Source organism: Ovis canadensis, chromosome 2 (genome assembly GCF_042477335.2).
Source record: "Ovis canadensis isolate MfBH-ARS-UI-01 breed Bighorn chromosome 2, ARS-UI_OviCan_v2, whole genome shotgun sequence".
NCBI lineage: Eukaryota > Metazoa > Chordata > Mammalia > Artiodactyla > Bovidae > Ovis > Ovis canadensis.
In genome coordinates, this window is record NC_091246.1 from 87,536 (window position 1) to 102,163 (window position 14,628).

At 48.0% G+C, this 14,628-nt stretch overlaps 1 protein-coding gene and 1 long non-coding RNA gene across 2 annotated transcripts; one reads left to right on the forward strand and one right to left on the reverse strand.

Moving 5' to 3' along the window:
• Window positions 1-1,595: 1,595 nt before the first annotated feature.
• On the reverse strand, window positions 1,596-9,455 carry FAM110C (family with sequence similarity 110 member C). The gene is made up of 2 exons (XM_069573794.1): window positions 8,199-9,455; window positions 1,596-4,547 (listed from the first exon to the last, which is right to left on the reverse strand). The coding sequence occupies exon 1, from the start codon at window positions 9,128-9,130 to the stop codon at window positions 8,222-8,224; it is 909 nt and encodes a 302-aa protein (XP_069429895.1). The 5' UTR covers window positions 9,131-9,455; the 3' UTR covers window positions 1,596-4,547; window positions 8,199-8,221.
• Window positions 4,541-5,750, forward strand: LOC138432498 (uncharacterized). Its single transcript, XR_011253870.1, has 2 exons — window positions 4,541-5,464; window positions 5,645-5,750. It is a non-coding gene; the product is annotated as an uncharacterized lncRNA (long non-coding RNA).
• Window positions 9,456-14,628: the final 5,173 nt, after the last annotated feature.

The window sequence follows — 14,628 nt, forward strand, 5'->3', positions numbered from 1 at the left end:
GAGATCAGTCCTGGGTGTTTATTGGAGGGACTGATGTTGGAGCTGAAACTCCAATACTTTGGCCACCTCATGTGAAGAGCTGACTCATTTGAAAAGACCCTGATGCTGGGAAAGATTGAGGGCAGGATGAGATGGTTGGATGGCATCACCGACTCAATGGACATGAGTTTGGGTAAACTCTGGGAGTTGGTAATGGACATGGAGGGCTGGCATGCTGCAGTCCATGGGGTCGTAAAGAGTCGGACACGACTGAGCGAGTGAACTGAACCGAAGGGAGCATCTGTGACCCTGTCATCGTCAGTGGGCTGTCCTTGGTCACAGCTGCTACTGCCCAGAAGCATGAGAGCTTCAGCAGCAGGGTGTGGGTTTACTGGTAATTTCCAATCTGGCACTGGAAATAAAGAGTCTTACTTAAGATCAAAACTGAGCGTCCCTCACGCTTGCCTTTCCGGATCTGCTTCTGCCGCTTGGGTTCTCACTTTCTAAAACTATTACTATTCTGTTTTGAGTTAAAGATGAATAGTTATCAATGGTTTAATACATTCTCACCTTCAGAAAGCATTTCAGTTTTAATGACAGTTTTCAAGGAGATAACACAAAGATGACCACTGTGCAGCTGAGGCGTTGTAGCAGACAGTCAGGAAAATACTCTGAGCAGGAGCACATTTCCTGATGTTTCCGTATTTTCTCCCCATGAGCTGCTCCCTCCTACTTCCACAACCAGAGGTGTAAGCTCCTGGTTGAGAACTTAATTCCCTTCTCGTTTGATATTTCCAACCTGGAACATTCAATGATTTACTTCACCACTGGAAACACAAGCAAAGTTTAAACACTTAACCACTGGGCATCACTTTGTTTTTCACAAAGAGAACCAAAAGAGTAAGAAATCACGTCTACCTGAAGGAAGAAAATGACAGCTGCTGCTGGATTCTGCAATGGAAGCCAGATAGCACAGTGTCTGGACTGTTTCTGAAGTTACAGCTGCTCCAGCCCCTGAGGGTTTGTCCATTATCTCCATGGAAAGACAAGGTGAACCGTTTATTCTCCTTAAGAACCCTTAAGGTTCCCCCTAAGGGTCTCCGGTTGCTTCTGTGGAGTTGTGTGTAAGCCACCGTAGGACTGAAAGGACAGCCAGCCTGGCTTGGTGAGAACAGTGGTGAAGAGACCGTGGCTCAGGCCCACGTCTCCCGTTTGGGCAGATACAGACAGCGAAGCGGATGGGCATGGAGTCTGCCTTCACCAATGAGCTAACTAACAGGAAAGGTTACAAACTATGCTCTCATTTCACCTTTGAACTCATTTTACAACAATAACATTAATAAGCCATGCAGGAAAAAAATCAGCAGAAGACTGATGAAACAAAGGAAAGCAATGTGCTAAATATCCAAACTGATTTTATTATATTCCAGCTCCGGGGAGAACTGGAGACTTCAGATGCCACGGGATTCTCCTAGTTCAGGTTTTAGAATGCACTCTTCATTTTGGCTGATAACCTGCTGTAATATTTAGGACGGAGAAAGCAAAAGATACGAGTAATTATAATAACCATAGCCTTGCTTCAATTTTTTCATATTGTACAAATTCACAAAGCTATATTAAAAAGGAAAAAAATAGTTTATTTCTCTGATACAGAATATACAATATTGCACTCACGTTGCAAGTAGTGTGTAAAAAAGGGACGTCTAGAGTGCCACTGCAGTCGTCTGGGCCTGACATTTCATGGTATCGCCAGCAATAACTAGCACCGCCCTTTAACCCTCTGAAAAGGCCAACGCTTGATAAAGCCTGCTTTTTACTCCAGCATCAGTGACCAGCAGTTTAAAAACTATATGCATAACAAGGAAACTTCAGTTATATAACTACCTTTCAGTCACATAACTACCTTTAAGTCTGAGGCACTGGTAATCTGTATCCATATATTAAAGAACTAGATACTGTCAAGCTATTTTCCAGGTTTTATCAATAATTTTTCAGTCACTTTTCCTTTCCATTGTACTTAATCCTGTTACCTAATATGCTATTCTTTCCTGAACAAATGAAACTATTTTGCAGCAATAAGTACTGTTCTTCTTTGTGAAACCAACTATAAACTTTTTTATTCAGACTGAGCTACAAAGTCTGATTTGCTCAGTCACTTCGCAATTTGGGTTAATTCTGAGTTAGGAAAGGACTTCCCACCTCCAGCCACACACTCAGGCCCTGAGCTGAGGCCTGAATCCAGACACACAAGAGGGAGTGTTAACCTGATCCTGCTGGGGTCTGGGGACACCCTGTTCCTGCCTCACACACACCCTGACATTCACTTCCTAGAGTCACTGTCACTCACACACAAATGCTTCTGGAAGACCTCAGAGCTCTTAAACAGTGACCAACTTGCTCTCCTGCTTCTCACCTGTCACTCGGGTGGTTGGCAGCTGTTTCTGCTGCTCAGTCACTTCAGTCGCGTCCGATTCCACGCGACCCTATGGACTGCAGCCTGCCAGGCTTCTCTGCTCATGGGATCCTCTAAGCAAGAGTACTGGAGTGGGTTGCCATGCCTTCCTCCAAGGGATCTCCAGGACCCAGGGGTTGGACCCGCATCTCCTGCATCTCCGGCACTGCAGGCCAATTCTTTACTACTGGGCCACCAGGCAAGCCCACGTGAGCGGCAGAGTCCACATCATTTTCATCTCAGATAAATCTGACCTAGGATACACTTTATCCTATTCTGACAGTAGAAAGGCACATAACAATTTCACTTAAAGCATTCACATAAAAAATTAATGGAATCTGCAAATAGGGAAACTCCAAATACAAAAAGATCCTTTAGAGAAAATTCTCATCTTTGACATTTTCTTTTAAATTAAGTACAATCCAGCAGATAATAAATAGCAAAATAGCAGCATTTAAAAAAAAACAGGGAAAATTTTCTCAGAGCAGGGCATCTTTGTCTTTATAGAGTCTACACTGAAGAGGCACCCTCCCCATATGCACAGCCGTGACTTACTGACAAGCAAGTCCCTACAGTACTGAGCGCAGCAGAGTCCCGAGCATGCCACTGAGTCAGATGGAAGTCACTTAAACAGCAGACAGAGCGAGAGCCCAGGGCAGCACGGCTGAAGTCACACTGGTAAAACCAAAACCACGCGAGATGTCGGGACACTGTCTGAGACCAACGCTCATGTGGAAACGCTTAACTCTAGGCCCTGTTCTCACAGCAGAAGCTACAAAGATAGAATGCAGTATTAAACCGGTGCCTGAATATGTCAAACTTGGCTTATCAAATATTTTACTTTTGAGAAACCTATTTCTCTTCCCCCCTGTTCTAATAATTATATTCTTAGATATATCTTGATGAAACATGTAAGCTTTGACTGGGATTGTCTTTGGGTTGTTTTCATGGATACACAAATTTCTCTCCGAAGGTTCTGAACTTGAAATTTATTTACTCTGAGTGTCATGAGCCAGGACAGGCTTAGGGTCAGAGTAACTCCTTACCAGTCACACTCCAACCCGACAGTCTCCCAGCTGCCCAAGGGGCCCTTGTTTCAAACATCCTATTCAGACAGAGTGAACTGCTGCCAAATTTGGAATGACTGCATGATGGATGAGGGTGCGAATTAGACCAAAATGTAGGGCATTTCACATGTCATGAGTCCATGTTCTGCCTAACAGAGGTCTTTTTTATCCTTTTCGGAAGTTGGGGACAAGAGAGCCAAGGAGGCGTATCCGACACGGTGCCGCAGAAGAGGGCCACTGACACAGGTTTGGAGGAAGGACGCTTCAGTGTTCTGCCAACTCTCAAGAAACGGTCCAGGTACACAAAAAGGTTTCCTAGCAGCACTTCAGCTCTTCATCTTTTCCTGTTACCACTGCATGTCCACAGCCCAACAGGAGTGGCACTCACAGGGACCCCGCAGCTCTCACTCGCAAGACGGCCAACTGCACGGCTGGGAACCCACTGTGCTGAGACAGGGAGGTCTACGTGCGAGTGTGCAAGTGTGAGCGCGAGTCCGCTCTTTGTCAGCCACAGTATTTGTGTAGAATACGTCTTCTCGTGATCACAGAACTCTGATTTAAACAGTGCCAAGCTGTCCAGTACGGCTGACAGCAGCAAACACCACGGCATTTGTGTTTGAATTTCATGCTCTTTGCCTGTTTTCTTTTCAAAATTAATTATCATTAAAATGTATCATGGTACCTATTTGTCAGCAAGCCACTCAAAAAGATGCCCTTGAAAATATTCCCAAGCAGCTTTTCCTTCTTCTGCTGCCCTCTGGAAGCAAAAACAGATCCACCTAACACAAGAAAATATTTTCCAGAGCTTCAGCTGTGTCTTAACAGTTAAAACTCAGCTAATTTCCAAGTTCTGTGTTCCCACCTTCTCCACAGCCTTTCAAACCTTCTGAAACGACAAGCTTCTTCAGTGGTGTGTTTCACTCCTGGGAAAAGAGCAATTACATGGATACTTGGGTACTCGAGACAAAACCGGGCAGTGAAGATGGGCCTGGGGTCCCAGCCATCCAGACATACTGCAAGGAGTCCCCGTCATCCAGAAGGCTTGCTTCCTGAGGAGTAAGGAAAAAGCTGTCAATCAACACCAGTCTAGGCAACAGTTACAAAGCCAAGCATTGAATTACAAAGTTTGGTCCCTGCAGTCTTTTGTTTTATGATACTTTCTGTGCCGCACACATCTCCTTTGTGCATTTAAAAATTTGAAAAGAAATAAGTAGCAAACATAGCTATCATCTTGTTGCTCTGTATCCATTTCCCTGTAGGCTTTCTCCTGAGGCAGTAAAGAAAAATTTCTCTGAATGTTGATCAGTAAGGCCAGTGCTCACTAGCACAGAGCTGGACAGCGAAGCAGAACACAGAGCAAGCGGCACAAACAGAATTTAAAAGGCAAACAGGTTCTGCCCTTTCAAACACAGTCCTCGCTGAAAGACTCAGGGGCTGGCCTGAAGATGGAGGCAGCCTTATTACAGCTCAAGTCACTGCGTTCACCTAAAACGCACTCCTACTTGGTGAGTACGAGCTTCCAAGCTGGAGAAGACAGAAGCGGGAAGGCAGGGGCGTCCCCGTTTGTCTGCACCATGCCCCATGGTATCTGTGCAGATGCTGAGACAGTTCCACCTCCCAGCTTCCAGTTACCCAACATTATCAAAGAGAAATGTGAAAAGAGCTGGGGAATGCCTGATATTTTTGCTTTAAAATTGAACAATATTTATCCCTAAAAAATTCAAAGGACAAGCTGCCATTCTAACGATATTAAAATCAGTAACATATATTCTATGCACAAGATAGAAAACCAGAAACCTAAATTTTGGTAAGCCTCCCATTTTAATGAATTGAAGGCCAGGAAGATGATGAAACACCAGTAGACACAGGAGTGGTTTTCATGAATTTTACACTGGGAAATATGAAACCAAAATTACCCACGTGTAACTGTCCGTCATGGAGCCCAGTGGAATCGCATGCAGCTTCTGTGAGCCATTCTCTAGCTCTGATGGTCTCACTTTCGAAAAGTAAATACTTTAATCCATGGGGTAATAAATTTATGCACTTCTTATTTAATTCTGGATGGAATATTTTTATTTTACTTTATAGTACCTCTATCTACCGAGACAAAACCCTTCACATAAAATACATTTTCTTTTTCACCTAGAAAAGACATCTTCGGTCATCTCAAATTTTCTGAAATTTTCATGAAATCCTAAAACAAATCTGTATGGATTCCAGCACAAATGTCACAATAAACAGGAGAAAAATCACAGCTGTAGCTTTGTTTCCACGGCTCCCAGAAGTTAGGGAACTCTCAGGCAAGTCATCCTGTGACGAAAGGTTAGCTGCATTTTGTTCAGGCTGCCAGAAGACCCTCACCAGCGAAGGTGAAGGGTCTGGAGCCTGTCCTGACTCTTTTTCAGAGAGGATGTCATGTCTGAAGGTGGTGAATCGAGGGGACTGTGGTCAGGACAGACATTGTCCTCATTTGGAGAATGAGGACATTCCACTGGAACCCATGACTGGTAATTCTAGTATTCTATTGCCCAGTGTAAAATTCATGAAAATTCACTGTCTACTGGTGTTTAATCACCTTCCTGTCCTTCAATTCATTAAAATGGGAGGCCTGCCATAAGTTGGAGAAAGGACATGCATTTCTTCCTCACAATTCTCCAAGCAGCAAGCCCTTAGGTCTCTTGGGTTGAGCTGTTTGGGGTCTATGAGAGTAAATTTGTAGAGAAAATCTTTACAGAGCTGGTGCTTGCCAATGACACACAGCAAACTGGGCAGGTTCTGTGTAACAACCATCTCTCTTCTCTGGACAGTAACATGAAACAGCTCAGAAGACAGGTGATGCGGTCCCCCACTCAAAAAAGCAGCACTGTGAAGAGGGAGGCGGCTGGTGAGTGAGTGCACCTCCGCTCTCCCGCAGAGTCATCCTGGGCAGTCCCCTGCACCTCCGCTCTCCTGCAGAGCCATCCTGGGCAGCCCCCTGCACCTCCGCTCTCCCGCAGAGTCATCCTGGGCAGCCCCCTGACCCCGTGCCACTTTCCTCTGGCCTCAACTACTTCCCTTCGCCGTGAAGGTCACGTCACAATAGACAACAGTTTGTTGTTGTTGTTGTCATCTCCTTTTCTAGGTTACAGTCATGAAACACAGACAAACACATTTCAGACTATATGGAATTAAAAGGGTAGAGGCTGGAAACCCTCTGCTCTCCACGTTCATTTTATGGACGATGGGAGCCTAAGCTAAAAGCGGGGGAGTGATTCCTAACAGAATACAGCCTCCCAGCTCCCCACTGAGAGCTCCATCAGCTACACCATGACCCTCTGGGACAGTCAGCCTCCCTCCACCGTATCAAGGTGTTCATGGCCAACCCTAACCCTGGCCAGCAGTCACTCACCTCAGGCCCCAAGACAACTGGTGAAAAGTGGGAGTCAATCTACCGCTTTTAGTTTAAATCGATTGCCTTTATACATTCTGTGGGGACTCAGGTTAGGGGAAATGCAATAATCCTCAATAAACTACAAGGGAGTCTGTAAGTCATGACCCTTCTGAATTCAAAAGAACACTGAATCCTTCTCTTTTTATGAACTGTCACATCTGTATTAAGACCATGGCCACTTGGGGAAGTTAGGCATTTTTCAGGCCTCAAACACAGGTGAGCTGCAAACACATCTGAGGGCAGACTCCCCCACCATGCTGAAGACTGACACCATGTCTCAGATTAGTTTATCTCAAGGGCAGACAAAATACTTCTATCACATTAACTTTACAAACTCTTACAGCAAGTCGTCAGTGCAGGGTCAGAGAAAACAAGATGCTGTAGTGCTTCAAATCTTGGTTCTCAAAGAGAACCCTGAAAAGGTATCTTCCCTTCTCCCTTCACTACCCCAGAAACACCCTCTCCACAGAGGAGACAGTGAAAATAAACATTCCTTAGTTCCTTGAGGAAAAAACTTCCTGAGATCAGGCTTGAGATACTGACTCCAAGGGGAAGAAACACACCTCCCCTGCTATCATCAGAGGCAAAGAAAACACAGAATCACTGCCAAGCAGACCTCTAGTACATTAGTTAGGATCTAGTCCCTCCCTCAATTCAAAAAACTGAAGCTCTTTCTTGGGCACAAAGCTGCCCCAACGCATCTCCTTAGAAAGGTCTCGAAACAATTTGAACAAAATTTAGGCAAAAATCTTTTAGCTTAAGTGAGTGTCAAACGGCTGCGAAGATCCTGTAGAGAAGTCCTGCTCCCTCTCGGCTCGGTGAAGGCCTCCAGGAAGCGCACAGCCTTCCTTTCTAGGGAGGGGAGATCGCAGTCCCCCCAGGGCCCCCGCGGACCTGACTGGTCAGCTGGCATCAAAGCTCTGGACCCACGCAGAGCCCTCAGGCTATTTCAACGCAGGGAAACAGCAGAGGTGTAAAAGCACTTTCTGATGGAACGTTTAGAACGCCAATTTCTCCTCTTTTTACAGTAATAAGCCAACTGGGAAGCACTTGGTGTACAGAGTTGCCTTTCCCGGCAGCCAGCAGCCGCACGCTCAGGAGAGCCGGCACAGGCCCCCGGGCCGGGTCTGGCAGCCCTCCGACGCAGGCGCCCCTGCGGCTCTCTCCCGCCCCGAGTTGCTTTGGAAGGCAGGGTCCCCCAGCTCGGTCCCTCCCCAGGACCTCACAGGCGCGCCTCACAGACAGCCCCCCCGGGCCCGCGGACGCGCACCTGGCCGGGGTCCCCTGTGCCCGTCACGCGGGGCCCTGCGGCCCCTGGCCGGGCGCCTGCGCGGCCTTCTTGCAGGTGTACAGCCACTTGATGATGCGCGCGTTCCTCTCGACCACCGAGGTGGCGCTGGGCACCTGCTCCGCCAGCTCCTCCTCCTGCAGCCCCTCGTCGGACCCGCTGCGCCGGGAGAAGCCGCTGCCGGAGGTGGCCACGCTCACGCTGCGGACCTTGAGGGCGCCGCGGTCCGACTCGGCCGAGAAGTTCTCCCGCCCGAGCGCCTCCACCACGTCGGGCTCCAGGCCGCAGTACCGGAAGAAAGTGTCCGATTCGGCCAAGGACGCGGAGTAGCGCGAGCTGAGGTCCGACTGCGAGCGCTGCAGCCCCCGGCGCCTCGCCCCCAGCAGCTCCGCGCCGCGGGGCGCAGCCGAGACCCCGGGGGGCGTCCCGACGGACCCGGCGGGCGCGGGGGGCGTGGAGGGGCCAGGCTCGGCCCGGGCGGCCCCCTGGGCCCTGACCCCCGACTCCGCTCCCACCCGGGCAGCGCCGGGAGGCTCGGGCGTCTTGTCCTTGCTCGGCCCCTGGAAGAGCTTCTTCACCAGGCTTGCCCTGGGGCTGTCGGCTCCCGACGCGCGGGCGAACTCGCACTTCTGACGGTAGATGACCAGCGAGTCCGGCCTCAGCGGCTTCCGCGCTATAGCCCTGCGCACCCCGGGCCCCGGGACGCACGCCTGCCCTCCGGTCGCCTCGGGGCTGCTGCCCCCGCCAGCCGGGCCTGGGCCGGCCCCGGGCGGGCCGCGCACGTACTTGGCGCGGTCGGCCGCCAGCCTCTCCACCGCGCTCCTGCGAGCCGGCCCAGCCGCGTCCGGGGCCGCGGGGGTCCCGGAGTCTCGAGACCAGAGCCGCGCGCTCACGGGCGCGTCCAGAGCGCGCATCCTCCAGGCCCGGCCCGCCGCGGAGACGCTCTCGGGCTGCGCGCGGTCGTCCGCGGACCAGCTCCGGAGTCGGTTCCGTGTGAGCAGCGGCGCCCCGGGGCCCGGCCGCCCGGGGCGGGGGCAGAGTCCGCTCGGACCGGCGCACCGCCCGCCGGGCCCGCCCCTCCCGGCCCGCCCTCTCTCGCGCCGGGCCCGCCAGCCCGTTCCGGGTCCCGCCGGGGCTTCGCGCGGCCCCGCTCCGGGGTCAGGGCCGAGCCCCGCGCGCGCGCAGGGCAGAGGGGCGGGGAGGGGCCGCGCCGGTGCGGGCCCGCGGGCCCAGCGCCCCTTCCCGGCCGCGGGGCGCGCCCCCCTCCGAAGCCGGCACTTCCGGAGCGGGGAGGGCAGAGCGGCCCCGGCGCCACCCCCCGCCCCCGGCAGGTGTCTCCTGCCCTTTGAATTCTTAAAGTGACCTCGGGATGTTTGAAAAGTGGCTTTGATTTCCTGGAGCGCTCTTGCAGGGCACCCCTCCTACACGGTAGGAAAGGAAAGGCTAGGACGCGCCGCAGGACAGGTCAGGCTGTGTGTCCGGCAGAAGGGAACCAGGAACCGGGACTGGGTCCAGGCTCAGCCAGACGGCCTGCCGGTGGCCCGACCAGACTGGACCGTCTGGTGCCGGGGCTCGCGAGAGAGCAGCGACTGCGGAGGCAAGGCTCAGGGATTCGGGAAAACCCTGAACACATTCCCAGAAGACTGCTGTCTTCACCGTAATCAGTGTAACACGGAAACCACGGGTTCACCAGGGGAGTGAATCAGTCTAGGAATGCTGAAAAAGTCTAAGGGAAAACGTTGCCAAAATTCCATTCTTTCAAAAGTTGGACGAAGGACTAACAGTATCTGCCAGACAGTGATACGTCCACGTTATCTCCTGTGAAAGCCAACTCCATAATACGCTGACCTTTTGAGGCGGTGGTTGAGTGCGCCTGGTGCGGGGCAACACCGCAACACCTGGGGGCAGACAGGAGGTTGCCTTAGGTCCGGGCCGGCTGCTCTTGTTTTTTGTTTGTTTGTTAACAGAAATGCCAATGGGCACAACGGGACTGGTGGTGAGTGAGCAGGGGCAGAAGCTCAATGATTTCAAACAGGTTTGGCAAACTGCACCCACTGACCACCAACCACCCAGAATCCCAGCAGGTGCCAAGTGGGTCTTCAGACCTGGAGTTTCTCTGAGGTTATATCCTATAGTCAGTGATAGAAATGCAAGAAACCAGGTCTCCTGAGAACCAGGCTACCCAGTTAGTGTCACCAGAAAATGCCACACTAACGTGAAAAAATGCCTGTGGTCCTGAAGCTGGCAGAGAGAGAGAGAGAGAGAGAGAGAGACGGAGCCTCTGCTAGCTCCAGGGATGGACAGACAGCACGCTGGTGGTGGGAGGGCCTGGTGGGAGCCCAAAGCCCGGCTTTTGCTCAGGCTGCCTTGTCTATTTCAGGCAGAGAAAACGCGCCTTTCTAATTGCTTAGCCCCGAATGCCTCCTTTCTGTGCTCACACTGGCAGTTCAGAGAGAGAGAACTCCTAAGCATAGGGTATCCGGACTTTGTCTGAGCGGGTCCACCGTTTACTAGCTCTACTCCATTGGACAGAAAACAAAGCTCTCAGGGCCTTTGCTCTGTTGTTTGTAAAAATCTTCATTTGTAGAGCTTAGAGCATTCACTGCTTTTTAGTGAGCACCGAATGCGGTCTCTGGCCCGGCTTCTGGAGGGGCTGCCTGGTCGGACTTCTCAGTGTCTCTTGTTAGGGTCAGGCTGCTACCCTGTGAACTAGACCACATTACTTCCACCTGCTGGGACAGTTATTAATGAGATTGTGCATATAAAGGGCTTAGCACTGTCTGGTACAGATCAAATTTTCTTTTTTTTAATTTTTTTTATTTGGAAGACAATTGCTTTACAACACAGACCAACTTTTCAGTAAATAAATGTTTTAATTATGGTGGTTATGATTAGTGGATTATCACATTTTAAATAAGGTTAGTGAATTCACATATGAGTATTGCATAAAACTACTATAAAGTTGTATTTAAGACATAGATATTAAGATACTGACAAGAAAATTTTCTCCATAAATTTTTCTCACGGCTCAGCTGGTAGCTTAGACTTTGAGCCTCATTTATCCCTGGCATCATCTCCAAATACATGATCAGAGCAGGAATAATGCTTACAGACCCCATGATCCAGAAACTCTCCTCCAGAGAATATGTCCTGTGGAACCAAGAAGAGAGATGTTCACAGTATGAAGATATTCACTGCACACAAGCAGTTGAAATCAACCTACATTCAACAAAAGAAAGAAAGTTAGATAGTGGATGACATGCCCATGGGATGGAGCATCACGCGACCATGGATATGGATGGAGTGTAAAATGATCAGGACATATGTGCAATTTTAAAAATAGGACAAATATAGTGGCAGCCTTGAGTAAAGAGCTAAATATCATGAAACCTACAGAGACTAAACCATGAAGAAATAGAAAATCCACATAGACCTATAGCTAGTAGGAGATTGAATGAGATATCAGATGCCTCCCATCAGAGAAAAACCTTGTACCTGATTACTGAGTGACAGACTTTTAAAGAAGAGCTAACCAATTCTGCTGCTGCTGCTGCTAAGTCGCTTCAGTCGTGTCCGACTCTGTGTGACCCCACAGAGGGCAGTCCACCAGGCTCCGCCGTCCCTAAAGTGAAGAGGAGGGAACAGGTGCTAACTCGTCCCATAAGGCCTGCATTACCCCACTTCCCTGGTGGCTCAGAGGTTAAAGCGCCTTCCTGCAATGTGGGAGACCCGGGTTCAATCCCTGGGTCAGGAAGATCCCCTGGAGAAGGAAATGGCAATCCACTCCAGTATTCTTGCCTGGAGAATCCCATGGACGGAGAAGCCTTACATACAGTCCACGGGGTCGCAAAGAGTCGGACATGACTGAGTGACTTCACCTTCACCTTTACCCCATACCAAAATCACACAAAGATAAAATAAGAAATCTACATATTAATATCCCTTATGAACATTAATGCAAAATTGTTTAACAAAATACTAACAAGCATAATTCAGCAGCATATTGAAAGGATTATCTACAAGTGGGATTTATTTCTGGAATGCAAGGGTGGTTCAGTGTATGAAAATAAAACAATATAATATCAACAGAATGAAGAGAAAGAAAAACATACACGGTCATTACATTTGATTCAAAAAAAAGCACTTGACAAAATTCAAGATACTTTCGAGATAAAAACATGCAACAAACCAAGAATAGAAGGAAATTACTTCAATGTAATAAAAGTCATCTGTGAGAAAGCTAGAGTGAACATTAAGCCCAACAGCAAGAGACTGAAAGCTTTTTCTCTAAGATTAGACACAGGGAAGGGCGCCTGCCTTCGCCGCTTCTGTCCCGCGCAGTACTGAGTCCAGCCAGAGTAACATGGCGAGAAAAAGACACAAAACCACTCAGATTAGAAGGGAAGGAGTAAAATCTCCTCTGTTTCCAGATGATGTGATCTTATATGTAGCAAATGCTGAAGATTCCAGGAAAAAAAAAATAACTGTTAGAAAAATATTCAGGAAAGTAGGAGGATGCAGGTTACCACACAGAAATCAGCTGCCCTTGTCTGCACTAACTGACCGATCTGAGAAGAAACTGCAAAACAGGAGCATTTACTATGGTCTCCAAGTAATGAGCAAAATACCTAGGAATTAAACCAGGAGGTAAAAGACTTATATGATGAAAACTACAAAACACCACTAAAAGAAATTAAAGAGGACAGAAATTGAGCTGCATCTCATGTTAATAGTTTGGAAGACTTAATCTTGTTAAAAACCCAATACAACCCCAAATGATCTATAAATTAAATCTAATCCCTATGTAAATCCTAATGATATTTTTGCAGAAATAGGAAAAAAAAAACCCTATCCTAAAATTCATCTAAAACATCTAGGAGCCCCAAAGAGAAAAAAAAAAAAAAACACTCCTGGTTTTATAACTTACTGCCAAAATAAATCAAAATGTCAGATGTTAACATAAAGACAGATTAAAGACCAGTGGAATACAATAGACTCTTAAACCCTCAGATATATGGTTGAATGAATTTTTATAGGGAGTGCCAAGATGAATAAGGAAGGGATAGTCTTTGCAACAAATGGTGCTAGATAAACTGGCTATCCTCATGCAAAGGAATGCAGCTGGACTCTTACCTAACTCCATATAAAAAAAATTACATCAAATTGGATCAAGAACCTAAACATAAGACCTAACACAGTACAAATCGTCGAAGAAGACATAGGACCAAACTTTATAACATTGAAATTGGCAGCGATTCTTGGATACGACACCAAAGGCAGAGGCAACAACAACAAAAACAAATTGGAATTCATAAAAATGTTTTAAAATGTGTGCATCAAAATCACTGTTCACAGACTAACGTGGCCCCACAGAAGGGGAGAGAATGCTGGCCAGTCGTGTATCTGACACGGAATCAATAACCAGAATATATAGAAAACTCCTAAAACTCAGCAACACAAAAACCCAACTCAAAAGCGGACCATAAATTTAGACAGTTCTCCAGAAAAGATTACACAAATTGTCAATAAGCATATGAAAAGATGTTCAGTATCAGTTATCATTAGGAAAGCGTAAATCTGAACTACAAAGATATACCACTTCATGCCCATTAGGAAGGCGACTATCAAGAAAGAAAGGGCAGGCAGAAAGCAGCCCGTGCGGGTGACGCTTCGGAGCCACCGGGACCCTGTGCACTCTTGGTATACAATGATGAGACCTCCGTGGAAAAGAATTACAACTAGAGTTACCCTGTGTCCCAACAATTACACTTCTGGTTGTATATCCAAAAGAAATGAAGCAAGATCTTGAGGAGATATTTGTATACCAAGTTCATAGTAACTTGTTCACAATAGCTAAAATATTGAGTCCTTCAGTAGATAAATGAATCAGCAAAATGTGTATATGTCCAACAGAATATCACTCAGCCTGAAAAAGGAAGAGAATGTTGCAGCGGACTGCAGCAATGGGCGACCGTGAAGACGTTAGGCCAAGTGAGACAGGCCAGCTACGAAAAGCCGAATGCAGTGCGCCTCCACTTACGGAGTTACTTAGGGGAGTCAAAAAATTGTGAAGACAGAAATTTCAATGGTGGTCGCCTGAGCTAGGGGAGGGGATTCTGGGGAGTGATTGTTTAACGGGTCGAGTTTCAGTCTTACAAGATAGAAAGAGTTATGGAGATGGATGGTGGTGATCGTTGCAGGACAATGTGAATACATTTAACATCACTGAACTGAACACTTGAAATGGTTAAGACGTTAATTGTCATGTTATACGAGTAACAAGAAATATTTTACCATAATAAAAAAGTGGAAAAAAGCAAAACCTGTGATACAATCATACCATGGGCTATTACTCAGAAATAGGAATAAACTGATCTGCCCGACTTGCGTGAATCTACAGTAACTGTGTTGA

What these genes read in the sequence shown, in the direction of transcription:
- FAM110C (XM_069573794.1), bottom strand. Translation starts at nt 9,130, where the DNA reads ATGCGCGCTCTGGACGCGCCCGTGAGCGCGCGGCTCTGGTCTCGAGAC.